Here is a 23115-nt window from a genome sequence, read left to right as displayed (position 1 = left end):
TCAATGGAGCATTTAAGTTATCTATTTGATCAGAAATAATATCAAAAAGAGTGCAATCTTGGGAAAGAGGAGAACAGTAATAGACAAAAAAAGTTTGATTGAGTGAAGAAACAAAAGCACAAGAAAGAATAGCCAGAGAATTCAAACCTGATTTTATGACAAACAAATGAATCAATACCAAATTTATTAAGAAGAGTTCCTTAAATAGTCTATTAATGCTTTCAGTGTGTCATTAAGACACACTGAAAGCACTAACAGACAACAACATCCATGCAAAACATGACACTGTTAAGCTTTTTAAAGCTATCAATAGAATCAGTCTTTAAGAGACCAATTCCGTTGACATCAGAATATAACAGAGTGAGTTGCATAGCAACTACAAAAGAGTCACAAATTAAAGCCCATATATATATATATATATATATATATATATATATATATATATATATATATATATATATATATATATATATATATATATATATATATATATATATATATATATATATATATATATATATATATATATATATATACAGTATTGGACAAAACATTTGCAACCAACATCGAACAATGCTAAAAAGTGTTCCTAATTTTACATGCCTTAAAAACGAAACAAACTATACTACCACAGCAAACAGTTCAGGAGTCTGGAGTTATAGCATGCCATGACATGAGCAATCAGCTGACAGCACACAGGCAGAATTTCGTTGACAAGTGCCATTTTGCAGCGGACAAAACAAGTGCAACTTTTTTGGTTTGTTTCATTTTCTTAAGTCTGGTCCGTGTCAACGTCACGGAAGTTTTTTAATAATTAAAGGAAGTATCCAGAAGTTTCCAGAAGTTTCCAGAAGAAGCATTTAGAAGCATCCAGTAGCATCCAGAAATATCCAGAAACATTCAGAAGCATCCAGACGCATCCAGAAGCTTCCAGTAGCATCGAAAAGAAGCATCTAGAATCTTCCAGAACAGGTTCACACAGGTTCATTTTACTATATAAGAGACATGTAAATTGACATGTAATTCAGTCAGTATATGGAAGTAGTGAACGAAAACTTTCAGCTTCGGCCGAAATTTCGGCCGAAACCGAAACCGAAATTTCTGCTTCAATAATTTTTTTCTTTTTCCTGTTTCGGCCGAAATTTCGGTTTAAACCGCAACCGAAATGAGCCGAAACTTTTATAAGATTTTTTTTTAAGTTTTAATTTAGAGTGGGATTATGATGGTTTCCTAATTGTAATCGTTTGTTAGTAAATCAATTTTTAATTATAACAATTGTAGAAATTTTAATTGAAATCACGTTACATAATAGTTTTAAATTACTATTCTCAAAATCATTCTTAAAATGAATTAAGATTTAAGTAAAGCAACCCAAACCAATAGTTTCATCAAAAGTTTCTCAGTACTAAATTTTGCAATGGAAAATAATCAATAAAAAACTGGTTTATGGAATCATTTTACCGTGACAGGTTGTGATTTCAAACACGGAACTTGCAATATCTGCAATTTGAAAGTATCTCCTGAATCACACAATCCAAAACTTCAATCACTTAGCGGACTTTCATCACATTTAAGAAGTGGTTTACTCTAAAAAATCTCTTAACTGAAAAAGCAATACAACTACCGGCAGTCCTATAAATCTCAAAATTAGATTCAAACTTCAAAGAAGGTCTGAAGTTTCTTGTGCGACCGTGGCGCAGTGGTTAGAGCGCTTGCCTTTTAAGCAGGAGATCCAGGCTCAAAACGAGCTTCGCATATATTTTTGCGTCACGGTAATGAAGGAGGCGTGAACTTCCTGGTTAAATGCACTTCCGCGGTGCGCTGTGACAAGACCTATAGGTCTTCTTGGGGCACCTAAATAACAACAAAAAAAAAAGTTTCATAGATTTATATTAGAAAACAACATTAAAAGCAAAATTTGGTTTGGCAAAAGTAGCAAAGAGATTCCTTAGACCTCCACCAACATCTGCCGAAGTTAAAAGGTTGTTTTTAACTGCTGGAGAAATTCTTTCAAATGAAAGAAACAGACTTTTGCCGGAAAACATGAAAAAATATGTATTTCGCAGAGAAAATACTTCAATTATTACCTTTAATTATTGAAATGTCTTGACATATTAGAGTTTTTATCAAACTATATTACATGGTGATTGGCTAGATATATGTAAAATAGTTTTTTTTTGCTTTAATTCGGTGATCATAAAAGGTTCAGGGATTTTAAACATTCATTTTCAAATTTCGGCCGAAATTTCAGTTTCGATTTCGGCCGAAATTTCGGTTTCGGCTTCACTGAACCAAAATTTCAGTACTTTCGGTTTCGGCTCAAATTTCGGTTTCGGTCGATCACTATATGGAAGTCAATCAGTCAGTATTATCAAGACAGTTTATCGAAGTGAGTTTTATCAAAGTGTTTTGTTGAAGAACATCAATACAAGAAGTGAAATACAACAAGTGCTTCATTACATCAATACAGTCCACATCCAACCAAGACGTTGTGTTCCACAGTGCATTATTGTATCATCACAAGGTAAATGTAACACGATAAGCCTTGAGAAGCGTGGTTATTTATTTTTATTATTTTTATGACTTCAAGTGCAAAAATGGCTCCCGACAGCCTTGGATTGGAACAAAGAAAGAAAATTATTGGCGAATGGGTAGGTGGAATGTCACAAAAAAGTATTTGTGATAAATATCGCGTGAAAAAATGGACCGCATCAAGACTATGTTCCAAATATCGTTCTACGGGGAAGTTGGCAGCAGATAACAAAGGTGGAAGACTGCGTTCCACCACTTCTAGAGAGAGTTCTGTGATCGTCAGATCCGTCAAGAAGGATCCCTGGATATCATCAGTCGAGATACAAAAGCAATTAAAGCTGCCTGTATCAGACCGAGCAATCAGACGACGTGCTGTTGAAGCCGGATTGTTTTCTCAACGCCCTGCAAAAAAACCGCTGATTTCACTAAAAAACCAAAAGAAAAGACTCCTGTTTGCTACATCTCATATTGACTGAAATGTGCAGAAATTGCGAACTATCTTGTTCAGTGATGAATCGAAGTTCAACATCGTTGGGAGCGATGGCATTTGCAGTGTACGTCGACCGGTCGGAAAATGCCTCGATTTACGTTACTGCCATAAGACCGTGAAGCATGGTGGAGGCAATGTAATGGTCTGGGGATGTTTTTCTGCTAACGGTCTAGATCCAATACATCGAAACAATGGATTAATGGACCGTTTCATGTATAAAAATATCCTGAAAGATGTTATGTTACCTCATGCTAAATGGAATATGCCAATAAAATGGGTTTTTCAGCAAGACAACAATCCGAAACACTGCAAAAGTAGTCAAGCAGTGGTTTCAAGACAACCACCTATCGGTGATGGATTGGCCGCCTCAATCTCCGGATCTCAACCCTATCAAGAACCTGTGGGAGATTGTCAACCGCAGAACTAATTGTGAAGGTGTTTGTAATAAGGATCGACTGTTTGAACAAATCCGAAAAGCTTGGGCAGCGATTCCACAAAGTTTCATTGATCACCTGATCGAATCTATGCCTCGAAGATGCAAGGTTGTGATTGACAACAAAGGATTCGCCACGAAATATTGATAGCGAAATACAGCTTGGTCAACATTTTGTCGAGTTGCACTTGTTTTGTCCAGAAGGAAATCAACTTTTTTTATTACTTTTGATTAATTTATTAATTTTCGTGTACAAATAATGAACTTTGTGATGAATAAAACTTGAAGAACTTTGTCTCTAAACAGTTACATAGTTATTTCTCTAAACTGAAAAAATGCAGCACTTTTATATAAAGAAACTAAATTAGCATTATTTGGTTGCACTCGTTTTGTCAAATACTGTGTATATATATATATATATATATATATATATATATATATATATATATATATATATATATATATATATATATATTGGTACTTAGCCTAAGATTTAGCGTAGGTTATTTTTTTACAAAACAGCAGCTGGATGCAGCCAACGCCTATCCAGAATTTTTATCTAGACACCTCTAAACTTTACACTTAGTCAGAGACTCAAAGTAGGAAGTTATTTAAAGTAAGAGTTAACATCTTTTAGCCTTTGCCTAGAAAAGTAAGTCCTACAAGGCAAAAGAAATTGTAAGGTGTACCAGTAAGGTGATAGTGAATATCCAAATCCTGATCAGTTAAATGTTTTCAGTAAAATTTATTAATACAGTTTTTAGAAAGTCAAGATTTTTTTATTTTGTTAAAGAGCAGCACAAATTACAAAAAATATGTTGCAAAACAATACTTACTGATCTATAAATTTTTGTATAAATCAAATGTGATTATAATACAAAAGAAAAGAAACCAGAAAAAAAAAAGTAATAATAATAACAGCAAATGTAAAAAATTAGCATGTTTTATACATTATTTTAACAAAAGGGTCGCTATATAATCCTAAAAGGTTATTGTTAAAAAGCCCTATAAGATGCCCAAGGCGTTTAAAATGATAAAAAATGTTTAGATTTGACACCCATTAAATAGAAACAAATAGAAGTTAAAAATAAAAGTTTTTATCAATTTTCTGTTGTTTTTATATCAAAACTCTATAGAAATAGAGCCGTCTTAAAGATAAAATACCATTAAATTTTTAAAACAAAAAAATGTCTACCTTAATTATATCTGCTCTTTCAACTTTAGTAGTATCAATTTCAAATTTAACATTTGATGAAAAAGATAACAGCTCAAAATTTAATGCCTCTAAATGAACTTTAGAGGAGTTCACACAAATGCGGATCTATTGAGAAAATAAAATAATATTAGGAAATTAAAAATATTTGAGAAAATACAGAATTATTGAGAAAAGTCTTTTTTCATACTTTTAATAAAGTTGAAAGGTCCTTGAAAACAAACCAATCAAATGACTTACTTTTAAGTAACTAAATAAAGTCACATCACGAGAACTGTTATTACATCGAATAGTGATTCTGTTGCCTGATGTAGATAATGAGCCTAACAAAAAAAAGTTTTTTAACCTGTAATAAAATAAATCATAGAATAAAAACATATAATAAACTATACAAACCAGGCTTGTAAACGATGCATCCTGACAGAGAATCTTCGTATGCAACATCTCCAACTTTGTTTCTGAGGAGGACTACACCTTTTATACCATATCTGAAGTATAAATCAAAATAAGTAAATATTTAAAAGAAAAATATTGTAAAGTTTATTATTAATGTCAATTTTATATATATATTATTATTATTATTAATATCAATATATATATATATATATTATATTTATTATTAATATCAATATATATATATATATATATATATATATATATATATATATATATATATATATATATATATATATATATACATATATATATATATATATATATACATATATATATAAATGTAAAATGTAAAATACATTATTTATGTATTATTTGATCACCTTCACAAAATTTTATTAATTTTAAGTGTGTGATATTGTGGCTCAAATAGTTAGAGCCATTTTCAAACTAAAATGCGTTACAAAAACTCGTTATTTACAATAATGATTTACAATAATGATTGCTGCATAATATTATAAAAGTTTTTTAATAAATAAATATAAAATACAGCTAAGTACTAATTTTTAATCTATTTATGTGATATTTCAGTCTGATTAGCTCAGACCGTTGTCAGACATAAAATAAAATGCAATAATAATCTCACAAAAAAAGTATGTAAAAAACCATTAAAAAGACATAAAGATGAGCTGACATAACATGAAAACTAATTTGAAATTTCTATGATTTTCTTAACTGAAATATCAAACAAATAAATTAAAAATTAGTACTTAGCAGTATTTTATGCTTATATATTAAATAAATAAATAAGCAAGTATTAAAAGAAATGTCATTAAAACAAAAGTTATTTACATTTAACAAAAGAAGATTTCGATGAGTCATCATTAGGTTGCCATTATCCTGGTTTAAAGTTTTATTTTTTGGGTAGCAACATTGCAATCTGTCTATTTCAATAGCCTTTCTGATTTTTCTAATATAATTATTTGGAATAACTGAAAGTGTTTTAGGATTATTCCAATTAATTGTGTGCAATGCTGTGCATGCTCAACAACTCTTGACACTTAGCAGTTCGCTTTAGTCCCACTGTTTTGATGTTCAGCTATTCACGTTGTTATCTTTTTACTGGATTCACCTACATAAAAAGCACCACATGTACATTCAAGTTGGTAAACACCTGGGTAACTGATTGGGTAGCTTTGATTTAATTTGTCATAACATATTAATTAGAGATCTTCCAAAATAAAAAACTGTTTTCATGCCCACTTTTCAAAACTCATGTCTAAGAATAAGGCTTAATTTAGAAGTCCATAGAAATATTATGGTATTACTTGTGTTAATTTGTGGGCAGTGTCTTGGTTGGGATGGTTTGTAATGCTTTACAATGTAAAAAATTGTTGCCGAGATTATCCATTTTCTGTAAAAATATTAATGAGGAACTTAATTTCTTTTTCTATATAACCACTAGTGCATAATTTGTAAGCTCTTTCTATATATCGCAAGAATGCAATAACCAATGTACTTGTAAAACTGGAATTGTGTATATCGCCATATATTGCAAATATAAATATATATATTTATACATATTTATATATATATATATATATATATATATATATATATATATATATATATATATATATATATATATATATACATATATATATATTAGGGGTTTTTAGACCCCCTTTTTCCAAAATTTTAAAAATAATATTAATTTCATGTAAACATTATTTTTTTCAGATATTTTTATTTAAGGCACCCTGATGTATATATACACATTGAAATATAACTTATTACAATATTATTTAATAATAAAAATTTTACTTAAATAAAAAACATCAACATTTTAACCTGGGAACAAATACCAGTACACCATTAGAACGCAAATTATAAACCAAAGCGTCTGCAAGACAAATATTATCATCTGACTGGTTGCTTTTAAAGTATTGGCTAAGGAAAAACTGTAATGATGCTTTCTGAGCATGATCAGCTTCCTAAAAAATTAGCTCAAATACTGAACCCTGTTACAACAAAATGACAAATGTTGTAAGACAACATTTGTCATTTGATTTCAAATTTTAACAACTATAATAATTATATTTAAAAAAAAATATAAAAATTGTATTACGAGTATGTAGCACACATACATGTGTATGTACACTCACTAAAAAAATTAATAATAACAAAAAAATCAGCTTTAATGAAAAAAATTGAATACTGACATTATGATGATAATTTAGAGTTGGAAATGACACTTTTAGGTTAGCAGCAGGTAGATATTGCTAAATGCTGACCCTAATTCCAAGGTCTGATATATATTTAAATATATTTATATATGTATATAAATATGTATTTACATATGCATATAAATATGTATTTACATATGTATATAAATATATATTTACATATGTATATAAATATGTATTTACATATGTATATAAATATATATTTACATATGTATATAAATATATATTTATATATGTATATAAATATATATTTATATATGTATATAAATATATATTTATACATGTATATAAATATATATTTATACATGTATATAAATATATATTTATACATGTATATAAATATATATTTATACATGTATATAAATATATATTTATACATGTATATAAATATATATTTATACATGTATATAAATATATATTTATATATGCATATAGATATATATTTATATATGTATATAAATATATGTTTATATAAATATATATATATACATGTATATATATATATATGTGTATATATATATATATATATATATATATATATATATATATATATATATATATATATATATATATATATATATATATATATATATATATATATATATATATATATATATATATATATATATATATATATATATATATACACACACACACATATATACAGTGGTGGAAAAAATAATAAATATACTATCTAAACATTTAGAAAAATGCTTTTTATTCACAGCAATTGATGTTAACTGATATTAATTTTTATGCTTTTATAAACTTTATTGATAAAAATCATATTTTTAAAAAATTATGAAGTTTTTTTCAATTTTTCTCATGTTACTAACAGTTTTGTTTAAAGTAGCCAGAAATTTACTGGAAAAAATAATAAATACGGTAATGACAAATCTTTTTGTTTTCTTTAATTTTCAACTATTATTACTTTTCAAGTATGTGTTTGACTCCGGTTATTATTAATACCTCGTAGGAAGAGGATTTGGAGGAGGTAATAGTCTCTTCTCCCATATTTATTTAAGAGGAGGGTCACTTCCCTCACCTTTCCCCTTCAAATCTCCAACCCTGGCTGTTTTAGTCACTCCCCCTCAAACTGATATGACCTTCCTACGCTACTGAATAATATTTTACTTTATATTTTGAAACAGTATGCTCAATAAGTTTTTTATTTATGTTCAGTTAATTATTTAAAGTTTACTAATATATTGTATTAATATCATTTCAGTAAATTAATTACAGTAATTCAACAGCTTCAAAGCAGTGGAAAGTCTTATAGAGAGATTTCAAAAATAACTAAGCGTTCTGTTGGAATGGTTCAAAACGCTCTTAAACCAAAAATATGTGTGGAAACTAGAGGTCGCAAAAGAAAAACAAACCTATCTCTAGCAACACCATTAAAAAAAACTTAGAGTTAAATGTAACAGCACAAACAATTAGAGGACGTTTAGTTGAAGCTAATTTGTTTTCAAGATTACCTAGAAGTGTGCCTTTATTGAAAAAATGACATATAAAAGCCAGAAAAGAGTTTTGCCATAAATATTCTGCATGGACAAATAAGAAATGGGGCACAATTTTGTGGACAGATGAATCTAAATTTAATAACTTTGGATCAGATGGTAAGCAGTTTGTCCGCAGACCACCAAATAAAGAGTTTGACCCACACAACACTAAAAAAACACTTAAATTTGGTGATGGAAGCATTATAGTGTGGGGATGTTTCTCGTCATCTGGTATTGGTCCTATCTATTTAATAACAGACACTATGACAGCTAATATTTATACTAATATACTTAAAGAAATAATGCTTCCGAATGCTGAGGATAACATGCCGCTGCTCTGGATATTTCAACAAGATAACGATCCAAAACATACAGCTTCTATCACAAAGAGATGGTTCCAAAATAATGGTATAAGACAATTGGACTGGCCAGCACAATCGCCAGATTTAAATCCAATAGAAAATTTATGAAAAATTGTAAAGGATGAGGTTGCAAAACAAAAGCCTCGGAACAAAAGGGATCTGTGGGAGGCTGTGAAAACATCATGGTATGCTATTCCACTATCAACATGCCATAAATTGGTCAACAGCTTGCCCAAAAGACTAATCGAAGTTAAAAAAAATAAAGGACATACAACAAAATATTAGATAACTTTTGTAAATATTATATTAAGTGATAAACCTTTTTCAGAAAAAAGAAAAGTTTGTTTTTGTTCTTAATTGTTTTTAATTATTTTTGTTAAATATTTGTTGTGAAAACATTGAATTTTCTTGATTTTTTCATATATACAATCAAATTAACCATTTCTGTATTTATTATTTTTTCTAGTAAATTTCCGGCTACTTTAAACAAAATTGTTAGTAACATGAGAAAAATTGAAAAAAACTTCATAATTTTTAAAAAAATATGATTTTTAACAATAAAGTTTATAAAAACATAAAAATTAATATCAGTTAACATCAATTGCTGTGAATAAAAAGCATTTTTCTAAATGTGTATTTATTATTTTTTCCACCATATATATATTATTGAAGAAAAAACAAATTTTTCTATGGTACTTTAAGTTTCATGCCTATACAGTAATCATCAGCCATTGAATACAAAATCAAAAACAAAAAAACCTGCTTAAAATTACAAAATACTGTATAGTGGGATCTTTACATCGCTAAAAGACATACTTGATGGCAACCAAAGAAAAAACAAAATATTAGCTAATCACCGGTGTCAAAAAAAGATAAGAGAAATTTATCTTTGTGTCTGAATTTTGAAACCAACTCCTTTCATTTATTTAACAAATTTTCACCTTTATATGTTAAAATAAAGAATTTCTTGTATAAGCAAAGATTGCAAATTTTTGACGAGGAGTTATAAGGATTGCAGCGTTTCACAATTTTCCACTTAATTAAGGGTGTAAATATTTTGTCTTTTATGTCCCAAATTTCTTTAGACAACTTGGTATCATTTTTATATTTATTAATGCTAAAAGATTTGATTAGCATACCAAGATTTGAATGGAGTTTCACATAAACCAAAATATACTTTTTCTTTGTAGACAGGTTTATTTGACGACCTGGTGGCTTGATAAACGATGTTCTTTTTCAAGCACTGATTTTTTATGGAGCAGATGGATTAAAAGTTAATACATCATGCCGTGGATTAAAATCATGCACACATCACGCATGGGTTAAAACTTAATACATCACACCAGGAAATCATTATTAGTTAATAATGGTGAAACCTGGATTAAAAAAAGTGGAGGTTTATTTGATGTCACCAAGGGAGCCTTTGATGGCACAGAGGTTTGTGAGTTAGTTGAAATATTTATATTGTTTTAATTATCGCAGTCTTACAACAAAGTTGAATTTGGATTGTATAGAGATGATGGTCTAGCAGTGTTTAAGAACCGGAGTGGCCAACAAATGGAAAAAATTAAAAAGCACTTAGTGAAATTTTTTAAATTTATAGGCACAAAACTTAAAGTACCATAGAAAAAGTTATTTTTTCTTCGTTAATGTATATATGTATATCACTCTATTTGAAATATCTTTTTATTTATTATATTGAGCACTCTTTTACGACTATGAGCTTTGTTTCATTATTATAATACAAAACAGCCTTAAATATCAATATATATATATATATATATATATATATATATATATATATATATATATATATAAATATATATATATATATATATATATGTATATACATATATATGTATATACATATATATACATATATATATATATATTTATATATATATATACATATATATATATATATATATATATATATATATATATATTATTAATATATATATATATATATATATATATATATATATATATATATATATATATATATATATATTATTAGATAAGTGTTTATATATATATAAACACTTATCTAATTTATTATATATATATAAACACTTATCTAAGTGTTTCTTCATCAGTAGGTTTATCAGGAAGAATTTATATATATATATATATATATATATATATATATATATATATATATATATATATATATATATATACACACACACACATTTATATTTATATATAAATATATATATATATATATATATATATATATATATATATAAATATATATATATATATATATATATATATATATATATATATATATATATATATATATATATCAGATCTTGGAATTAGGGTCAGCATTTGGCAATAACAACCTATTGCTGACATAAAAATGTCTGAGGGCGACAATGTTTTGTCTACTTTATTTCTATGTTGTTAAGGCGAAACATTAGTGCTGAAAACTTTTTACCAACCTGATTCCAATAAAAATATTTGGTCAACAATAAATTAACAATCAACAAAAAAGATTCTACTCTTTCTGACTCTAAGCACAGATATATAAATAAAATTAAAATAAATATTTGTGCCAACTAAAAATAACATACTGAAATTTTTAAAAATGTTTGAATAATTTTACCCGATGTTTTATATTCATATAATCACAGATTGATTGCAGATCTTTATTACCAAGAAGAATTTGATCACTAGATGATTCATTTACAGAAGCTAACAATAAACGATGAACCTAGAACACACAAACTTCTTTTTTAGTATAACTATAATAAATCAAAGACAAACAAAAAACTTGGTTATAAAAAAATGCCAAAAAAATTATCTAATTATTAATGCTACAGTCAATGTTTGAATGTATTGTATAAAATAAATCTTTTTCTAAACTTTACACATTGTTAAATATAAGTTAAGTCTCTTAGCTTATATTTAACAATGTTTTCTGTTAAATATAAGACTTAAGTCTCTTATGATAAACGTATAAGTTTATCATGAGACTAAAGTCTTCAATATTTTATCAAAAGTGTTTTTATCATTGTTTAGACAAAGTACTAAAGAAGATGTCAGTACTTTTCTATTAGATACTTCTTATCAAGATTTCATTTATTTGTACTCTAAATAGAACTTTGAAACTTTCTACTTACTTTTTACTATCTAAATACTTAAGTTTTATAGTGATTTTTTTAGAAAAATTGGAGCTAAAACTATGAAATACTATGATTAGTAAAGTTAATAATAAATCAGAAGTAGAATTGAAAAATGTGAAGTTAGATTAATAAATCCTAATCATAATATAGCACATATCATATCTCAATTTAGCATTATTTTTGTTAATTTGTAGATGTTTTAAAAAATTTACGAGTATTATAATTTTTGTTGCTTTAGACAACTTTATGGATTAAATGAGAGAAATTAATAAAACTTCTTTTTCTTCAGTTTACACCTTTTCCTTAAACTATGTTATATACTTTTATACTTAAATATTATACATTCATTGAGGTTATTTTTTTGAGGTATTTCAATTTTTTATCTCTAGTGTCAATAAAAACTTCAAATCATTAACTCAATTGCTTTTCATGAATGGACCAGCTGGCAATGGGAAAATATTTACATACAATTATTTGATTGCAAAACCATATGTAGAAGTTTTAAATCTGCTACAGTTGAATAAACTGTTATAGCAACAACTCTTCCTACAAATGGAACTACATCGCATGGTTTATTAAAACTGCAAGTTCCAATATTGGATAACAGTAATATACATAGAAACTTTTTAAGGCAAGTTACTTTTTTTTGCCTGATGAAATACCCATGATACCTAAACATACCTGAAAATGCAATTATTAGATTGATAAAAGATGTTGGTAACAACAACTTTCCTTTTGGATGAAAAGTCATTTTTTTGTGTGGTGACTTTAGACAAAAATTGTTTGTTGTAAAAAGAGGGCAACCAGCTGAGGTTGTAGAATTTTGTATAAGTTGTTCTTTACAGTAGCAATGGGTGAAATATCGCATCAGTGCATTAATAGAAAAAAATGATTGTTGAAAAGATGGAGATGAACAAGATGATAATTCTGTGTAATTTTACTCATGTGGATTATCAATCAGTGAAGAAGTACTTAAATATCTGGTAGATATTAAAGTACTTCTATTTAAATAATTCTACTTAGATATTATATAGGTAGATATTTAAGCACTTATTTAACTAACTTATTTATCTAACTTATTTAAATATGTTTTGACCAGGGGAGGTCAAAACTTATTTAAATGCTGATCAAATAGTTTGTTATGACCTTAATTAAAGAAATACCTTTCCTGTTTTTGAACAGCTTAACTCATTCATGTATGCCTCCTCATTGTTTTTAAATGAAGTTTTAAAATGTTTTAAAATGAGGTTTGGCTGTGTAATTAGGTTACTTATGTAATTTAGATTTCAAAGCTAGGTTATGCAATGAGCACTCAAGTTTGTGCTCTTCAAAATAATTCTATTGATGCAGATGTTTTAACAGGTATTTCTGGTGGCAAACAGGTAATTGTTTCTTGAATTCAGTTGGCTCCATCAGATTCTAATTTATGTTGTCAGTTTCCTGTCAGATTAGCATACTTATTGACAATAATTAAAAGCCAAGGTCAAACATTAGAGTTAATGTTATTTAAAAAAAACAACATGTTTCTCTCATGTTCAACTATATGTTGCATGTTTAAGAACAAGAGCATTTTGTTTTTGAAGTTTGTTTTTCAAAATGGATAAACATCCCATTCAAGGTAGGTAAAAATTGTTACACAAATGTTATATTTTCTAATGTTCTTTATTTATAGTCTTTAGATTTTTCATTTTAAAAGTTGTTCGTAGATTGTGAGCACATGTTGTATGTCTGACTTTAGTTTAATGTTTTTTTTAAGTTTTGCAAACACTAATTAAGTTAACACAGTAAGCAAAGAAGAAAGTTGAAGAGCATGTAATTGGTTGACAAGAAAAATGTAAACTATATGAGTAGGGAATACATGAAAATGGGACAAATTCTAAAAGCATTGATGTTCCAGGAAAAAATAAACAAATAAAAGTTTTTAAAGATAAAGAAACAGTAAAAAGATTCAAATTTGCTGAATGATGGAGTCATATAAAATTGCGTTTTGGTTGATGGAACAAGTGATGACAATTTACTTGAACAGCGATCACTTTAATATTTTTAGAAAACAGAAAAATATATTTTATTATTTTTGACGAAGCTCAAACTCAGGAGCTAGAGCAAGTCCAACATTAAATGAAGAAGAGGTGCAAGGTTAGTCAACAGAAATTTTTTGCATACCTCTAAGTACTTTGCTTAGGAGGCCTTCTACAAGACAGTAGCTGGATTACAGTTAGCATATGCCCAATATTTTTATTGAGACATCATGGCTTGCTTTTACTTAACCAGAACAAGGGACATTTTAACAAGATCCTTACAAGGCAGCAGGATATAAGACTAAATTCACTTAGTAACTAAATAGCGTCGCTTTTTTTTTCTTTTTGTGCAGAAGATATTTCTTTTATTTATTTTTACTTATTTTTTTTATTTTTACCACAAAAATAACTCTCTGGAGAAGAAACACCTTTTTATTATTGGGATCAATACAAATAGGTAATGTTTGATAAAAACTTTAGAAAACCTTTAACAATGTTTTAAAATTGTTAAAAGTTTTCTTTAAACAATAATAAATGTAATATTTGTTTTTTGTACATGTTATTTAGCGGTTCTTTACTGCTAATAAATAACACACTACTGATGTTCTTATATTGACAACACTCTTACCAAGTACTCTACTTCACGTTTTATTCAAAACTAATCTCTCACAGAAACCATATACACCATATATGATCATAATTTTGTTACTCATAATTCCTTTCTCGACCTTTAAAAAATGTTTTCGAACATGCTCTAACTGTTCTTATGTTTTATTGTCATAAGGTTGCAACTCTTTTTTTTGTTTTTGTAATTATCAGTGCTTTTATCCCATCTTTATGTTTTCCTTAATATACAATTTATAGTTTAAAACCTTTTGTCCTTGTTCTTTAATACGCTTTTTTGACTTCTCCCAACTTTAGTACTTTTAGTACTTCTATACTAATAAAAGTTTATAATTAATTATAATTATAAACTTAATTAACATTAACTACTAACTTGATAAATTAATTAGATTGCAGTCTTGATGGTATTTATATGTAAAATTTTAAAACTTTATTATTTCTATAAACTAGTTGCCGTTGTCATACCATATTACAACAAGCTTTAGAATTTTCTCCCATCTTCATGTTTTCCTGATACAATTTGTAAAAAAAAATTAAATTTGTGAAAAAAATTTAAAATTTAAGAACTTATATTGAAATATTTTTATAAATTAGTAGCTGTTGTCATACCATATCTTATTTTTGTAAAAACACATATATGAGTCTACTCCTAAAATTTATTTATTTGAAGAGTTGGCTAGCTTTCATAAAGTTTAAAAAAATCTTATTTTAGGGGTAACAGAATTTTTGAATCTTTAAAAACATAATTTTATCCTACACAAATTTAAATCTTTAGCGATTTTAAACTTTTTGCTTTAGACCTTGAAAAAGGTTTTGTTTTAACACAGAAAAAAGAATTCAAAATTTCTTTATGAGTGCACATTTAGTAGTTTCTATATTAGTCATCTAGAGTAAAACTAACATTTAAACAAAGTCTTGTTATAAATTACAAAATATCATAAAGTTATTTTCCTTTTTATATGTAAAATGTAAACAAATTTTTTAAATATTACTTTTTAAAATCAAAATTTTTTTTAAACAGCATACACTAAAATATACTCTAAAAACTAATAACCAAAATTGTAAAAACAAAAACAATAGTAACAAATAAAAATAAACAATAACATATCATAGCAACAACAGCAAATATAACTGTTAATAGATTTTTTAATAATGGTTTTAACAAATTTACCAAAACATCAGCATATCTTCTAATAGGAGAAGTAAAATGAGTGTATACATCCAAGGCAAGCCCTAAAAAATAATTTCATTTTCAATGTTTACCATTATCCTTTTTTTTTTAATAGACAAATATATGTTTTAGAATTAAAGGGTTAAGTGAGGTTTATAACTACAATTAAAAAAGAAAAGAAAAATAGTAATCCCTTGGTCTTGGGAAGATGAATACAGTAAAAAATAGGCTCCTTTGGTCTTGGGAAGATGAATACAGTAAAAAAAAGCTAAAAATATATAGTTACCATAATGATAATATTTTTCTGCAGCTAATGATCCAGTAGAAAAGTAAGAAGCTACATTCATAGCTTGTGTAGCAAGCATTCTAAAAACCTAAATATATTTATAAAAAAAACTGTTAATAATCTTTTTTGCAAAAAAAGCAATATCAATTTATTTGATAAACAATACACATTAAGTAACTTTAATTTAAACCAATCAGTTTTGTTTTATTAAAAAAAAAAAAAAAAATACAATGTAATGTGTAATATTGAAAACATAAACAAAGGATATGGGTTTATAGTAAATTGAATAATCTTTAAATTTAGATTTTTAACTCATGTTAAGTAAATACATTTAGATTTTTTAAACTCATATATTGCATTTGTATTGTTGATGTTGTACTACTCTAGTTGATTATATTGTATTGTTGATGTTGATTATATTGTATTGTTGATGTTGACTATATTGTATTGTTGATGTTGACTATATTGTATTGTTGATGTTGACTATATTGTATTGTTGATGTTGATTATATTGTATTGTTGATGTTAATTATATTGTTTTGGTACTGCTTTAGTTGATTTTAATGGATTTTTTTATGTAGATTGCATTGGATTATACTGTTATAACTAAGTATATTGAACTGCATTGTTATAATGACTGATATGTATACTTTAAAGAACTGTGGTAAATACTTTACAAATTAAAACCATGCTCTTGAATAGTTTAATTTCAGTATTCTTTGTAAAGTTAAGAACAGCATTTACCTTGTTAATGTTAGGATCTTTCATTGTACATACATCTAAAGAGTTTGCAAGACTTTTATTTGATCTAAATTTATATATAACAATATATATATGTAAAAATAAAAAGTATATTTTTAACAAAAACATAATCTCAAGTATTCTATTAATATTTTAATATACAACATGTAGAGCACTTTAACTAAAACATGATATTAAAACATAATAATAATAATAATAATAATAATATTAAAACATAATAATAATAATAGTAATAATATTAAAAATAGTAAAGGATATTGGATTGTTAAACATTAAATTTTAAAATGACAACATTAATCCCAACAGTTTTTCAGAAAAAAAAAAAAAATTATGAAAAAAAGATATACTAAAAACCCCTGCAAATATCTATTTTAAATTGACATCATCAGTATTGCTTAATGCAAAGCTAAGTATGCACAGATATTCTACTTGCAAACTGAGAATTTATGCAGGCAATTAATCATTATGATAAAACAAACTTAATGACAAAATTTTATTGCTTAATGACCGATAATTTTGCAATAACTCAGGGCTTTCAAAACGTTGCCATCTTGCCCTGTCTTCCCCTGATCATGATTTGGTCATATGATACTATCCTAATAATCAGCATTTTCCTTCTACTTTTATTAGAATGTATTATTTTCAAGGACTGTATAGGTTGATTCACATGGAGTTTCAAACTGCTGTTTTTCAATCAATTTGAGGGTCCTTATATCAAAAAACAGAAAACTAAAACCAGCTTCTGTGTTAACAGTTGGACAAATTGAATTGAATAAAATTGGTGTTTCTCATACTTGATGTTGTGCAGAATAACTCTATGTGAACTGAACTCAATATTATTTTATAGATGTGATGTTGTAGAAAATATTTTAATAATACAACAGTATTAAAATATATACATTTAATAATACAACAGTGTATATATATATATATATATATATATATATATATATATATATATATATATATACAGTGTATATATATATTTATATATATATTTATATATATACAGTGTATATATATATTTATATATATATTTATATATATATATATATACATACACATATATATATATGCATATATATATATATATATATATATATATATATATATATATATATATATATATATATATATATATATATATATATATATATATATATATATATATATATATATATATATATATATATATAATTAATTAGTAAAAAACACTTATCTAACTTTTATCTTCGACTTGAAGTTTCACCATTGCTGGATCATCAGGAAGAGTTCTCTCTTCCTGATGATCCAGCAATGGTGAAACTTCAAGTCGAAGATAAAAGTTAGATAAGTGTTTTTTACTAAATAATTATTGCTCTGTTTTTTAAGAACATTGAGCACTCTATTTGTAAAATACACTAACATAATTTACATATATATATATATATATATATATATATATATATATATATATATATATATATATATATATATATATATATATATATATATACATTCTTATGTAATAATGTATATATATATATATATATATATATATATATATATACACATTTTTTTCCAACTTTTCAACCTATAATATCAACAATTGGGGCATACAACTACAACCTTGCCAAACATCTTTCTCATTTTTTTCTTTTGTTCCCTTTTGCTACAAATTTGGTCTTATACATTATTTGACTGATTGAACATGTAAAATTAATAATAGTTAGCAGGGATTTGATAGGGACATAAAGAATCTTTTTTTTGTTTTATAGAATAATCAATTTATAAAAAAAGTTGTTGATATGAACCCATCTGTTTCTACCTTAGTTAAAAACTCAAATATAAGATACTTCAAGCTTGCATTCAAGATACTTCAAGCATTCATTAGAACTTATTCTTATTATACTAAAATAAAAATTAAAAAATTTGTAAATAAATATTGCAAAGGTGTTCTAATAAAATTAATTACTAATAAATAAAAAAATATTATATTGATTGGTTATTTACTAATTCATTTTGTAATTACTTTATTGATTTATTATGTATATTTTTTGTCTGTTAATGTTTCTCTGATAAGTCTTCTATTTTTTATTGTTTATTCCTGGAATAAATGATTTAAAAAATCTTTTAAAAATGTAATGCAAAATTACAAAACATGTCAAGATTAAAAAAAATGCTATTTTTAAAAATACTTACTTCTTTTATGCTATTACAACATTCAAGTTTAATTGAGGTTTTGGTATTTCTCATATTAATTTTTTGTTTTGCTATTTTTAGTTGAATTAATAAAAGAAAAAACTCATAAACTGCTCAATTTTGGTAAAATTAACTAATTAAATTACTGAGTACAATTACCTAAAAACAATATTTTAATTGCTAAAAATTGTCAAATAGTAACTTGAAATCAAAGAAAAATAACAGTGTTAAAATAAACTTGTCAAAATTCCTAAATTCAGAAACCTCAAGAAAAACACTGAAACATTAGGAGCCAACAGGTGACATGAATCAATCAAAAAGATGGGGACAAAATTGGTGCAGAATGTTGTGAACAAAAAAAGAAGAAGAAGATAAAGATAAAAGTGATTTGTCGCTTTTAACTGAACCAATATGTCAAATTTTAGGATAATAAAACTCAAATGAAGAATTAAAAAATTCTTCAACTGAAAAGTATTACAATAGCTCTTTACAGTATTTAGAAATCTCACATTCTTTATCAATTCTGAAACTCTGGGGTTAAAAAATTTTACTTTTTAAGTCTTGAATAAAAAATGGTTTACACCTCCCATATATCAAAAAATAGTAAAAAATTGTATTTGATTGAAGATATATAAATTTAAATTTTTCAGTTGAGATTAACTATTTTTAATTAATATAAAGAGCATAATTAGCCACAAGTCTACCTAAAGATGATTCTTCATCTAATAATGACACTAAAACTGTATCTACTATTAATAATGTGCTAGTCCCAGTAAAAGCAACAATATACAAAAAAAACTATATATATAACCCAGGTTTTAACATGTATCAGTTGTTTACTACTTGTAAATGGATTAGGCGTAAGTCTAAAGTAATATAACAAATGTAATTTGTTGTAATAATTTAATCCAGGTTTTAACATGTACCAGGTCAGAAAAAATATTGTTTAGAAGTAAAGTTTTCTCTACGGTCTCAACTAAAAGTAACTTTGAGACCATATAATTTTAGATTATAAAATTTGAAAGCATTATTTAGATTATACTTACCTAAACCATAAGTCAAAAAATTTATTAAACCATCAATCAATAATGTATTAAACCATCAGTCAATAATGTATTAAACCATCAGTCAATAATGTATTAAACCATCAATCAATAATGTATTAAACCATTAGTCAATAATGTATTAAACCATCAGTCAATAATGTATTTATGCTCCTGCAGATCAGTACAACTAACATTTCATGCAAGGCTAAGTAAGCAAAGATATTTGTATATATATGTATACATAAACATATGTATAAAACTAAGGGAGATAAAAATCATAAAATAAAACTGAAGTTATTAAGGTGTTTTAAAAAATATAAAAGCTATATACGATGTATCAAGTTCAAATCCAGCAGCTTTTGCAAAGTCTTTTAATGATCCAAAATACTCTTGATAAGGCGGTGGATGACATCTCAGCTAAAATAATAAGAATAACATAAGGAAATTGAAGTAATTTCTCTTAAAAACATTGGATTTTATTTAATGTCTTTTAGAGATTGTACAAAAATTAGACCTCAATCATCATCATCATCATCATCATCATCATCATCATCATCATCATCATCATCATCATCATCATCATCATCATCATCATCATCATCATCATCATCATCATCATCATCATCATCATCATCATCATCATCATCATCATCATCATCATCATCATCATCATCATCATCATCATCATCATCATCATCATCATCATCATCATCATCATCGTCATCATCATCATCATCATCACCATCATCATCATCAAATAATAAAATTTAAAACAAAACAATTACCAATGAGTTTGATTTAAATGAATTCAACAGTTTCTTAGCTACCCAGTGATTTGCAAATATCATGCATTCAGCTATTACTTCATGAATTTCTAGTTTCTAGATGATTTAGTTCAACATGTTAATTTTAACAAATATTTTATTAATATGTATAATTTAGATAATATATATATATATATATATATATATATATATATATATATATATATATATATATATATATATATATATATATATATATACATATATATATATATATATACATATATATATACATATATGTATATATATATATATATGTATATATATATATATATATATATATATATATATATATATATATATATATATATATATATATATATATATATATACACACACACAATAGAAAATGTAAAATAAATGAAAAAAATAGATAAAAATTATCAAAAATTGTTAATTTCAATAAAATAATGGTTATAGCAGCAAATTATAGCAAAAGTTTAAATGACTTGAATGTTATAGTTCAATACTTTGTCAGATGTCCCTTATTATCAAGCACGACTTGTATTCTTCTTGGCATACTATGTACTAATGTTTTACAAAATTCTTTAGTGATTTCATTAGTCCACACTTCTTTAAGAATTTTTTGAAGATGTTCTTCAGATTTTGGCTGATATGCTGCAACTTTCTGCTTCATTATATTCCAGCAGTTCTCGATAACATTAAGATCAGGAGAACTTGAGGGCCAATTAGATAATAATTCAATTTTATTATCAGTAAACCACTTCTTAACTGTTTTAGCTGTATGACAAGGTGCTGAATCTTGCTGGAAAATGCTGGTGTTAGTAATTTCCATGCGCAGTTTCACTTTGTCTTTCAATACACTTAGATACTTTTGTGCATTGACTTTTTCACCTTTTTCAAAAATGTGCAACCCGCATCGGCCTTGCGCTGTGATTGCTCCCCATACCATGACTGAAGGAGGATGTTTTACTGTTTTTTTGGTATACTTTGGATTCAGGTGTTCTCCCACAGGTCTTCTAACATAATTATAGCCTGTGCTTCTAACTTGTTGAAATGCACTTTCGTCTGTAAACATTACGCCTTCCCACCATTCCGGTGTCTTATCTTTTAAACTCTTACAAAATTTAATTCTAGCTTGTAATTGAGATGGAGTTAATAAAGGCTTTTTAGCCGGTCTTCTTGCAACTAGACCAAAGTCATAACACAACCTTCTTCTAATTGTTCTCGAACTAATAGTAAGTCGCCTTTCCATAGCAAGTTGTGATAACCTTGCAGATGTTGTGCAGGGCTCACTATTAGCAACATTCTTTAAAAAATGGTCGTGATGTACTCACACATTTTCTACCACAATTTTTGCGATTTGAATAGTCTTGCACAAGTAAAGCATTTTGCACGGTACATCTTGATATTTTTAATTGTTTTGCTATACTACTTTGAGAACAGCACTCCGAAAATAGTGCATTTATTTTACCTTTAACAAAGTTATAAATATAACACGGTTTTTACCCATAATATCACAACTATGGCAACCTGAGGGTGTAAAATAAATCAAAATATCTTCAAAAATCAAAATATAATAAAAAAATTATTTGTATCCAAAGTAATAATGCCATAAATAAACAATAAGTTAAAAAAAATTAAAAAACTTAGCTTGTCTTAATTTTTTGGCCACTACTGTGTGTGTATATATATATATGTATGTATATATATATATATATATATATATATATATATATATATATATATATATATATATATATATATTATAAATATTTTATTAAAAAATATTTTATACATAGTTTATAAGAATAAAGTAGAGAGTTATGACTAAAAACTACATATATGATAGAAAGTTGTTTCAAGTTCTAACAAACTTCTAAACTTCTTTTAAACAGTTCAATCAGTTGTTTTAAATGGTTGTAGTCATTACATCATTG

At 26.1% G+C, this 23115-nt stretch overlaps 1 protein-coding gene across 1 annotated transcript in view; it reads right to left on the bottom strand.

Moving 5' to 3' along the window:
- LOC100204348 (DIS3-like exonuclease 1) overlaps positions 1-23115 on the bottom strand; it is a 55531-nt gene that overhangs the window by 2657 nt on the left and 29759 nt on the right. The window contains exons 21-30 of the mRNA XM_065816617.1: positions 21176-21271; positions 20722-20807; positions 17146-17209; positions 16402-16489; positions 16116-16177; positions 11783-11890; positions 6913-7055; positions 5065-5156; positions 4909-4991; positions 4651-4776 (exon numbers count right to left, since the gene is read on the bottom strand). Coding sequence (XP_065672689.1) covers positions 4651-4776; positions 4909-4991; positions 5065-5156; positions 6913-7055; positions 11783-11890; positions 16116-16177; positions 16402-16489; positions 17146-17209; positions 20722-20807; positions 21176-21271 — 948 coding nt within the window. The remainder of the gene's footprint in view (positions 1-4650; positions 4777-4908; positions 4992-5064; positions 5157-6912; positions 7056-11782; positions 11891-16115; positions 16178-16401; positions 16490-17145; positions 17210-20721; positions 20808-21175; positions 21272-23115) is intronic.

This window comes from Hydra vulgaris, chromosome 13 (genome assembly GCF_038396675.1).
Source record: "Hydra vulgaris chromosome 13, alternate assembly HydraT2T_AEP".
Lineage (NCBI taxonomy): Eukaryota > Metazoa > Cnidaria > Hydrozoa > Anthoathecata > Hydridae > Hydra > Hydra vulgaris.
This window is presented reverse-complemented; position numbering and strand designations above follow the sequence as displayed.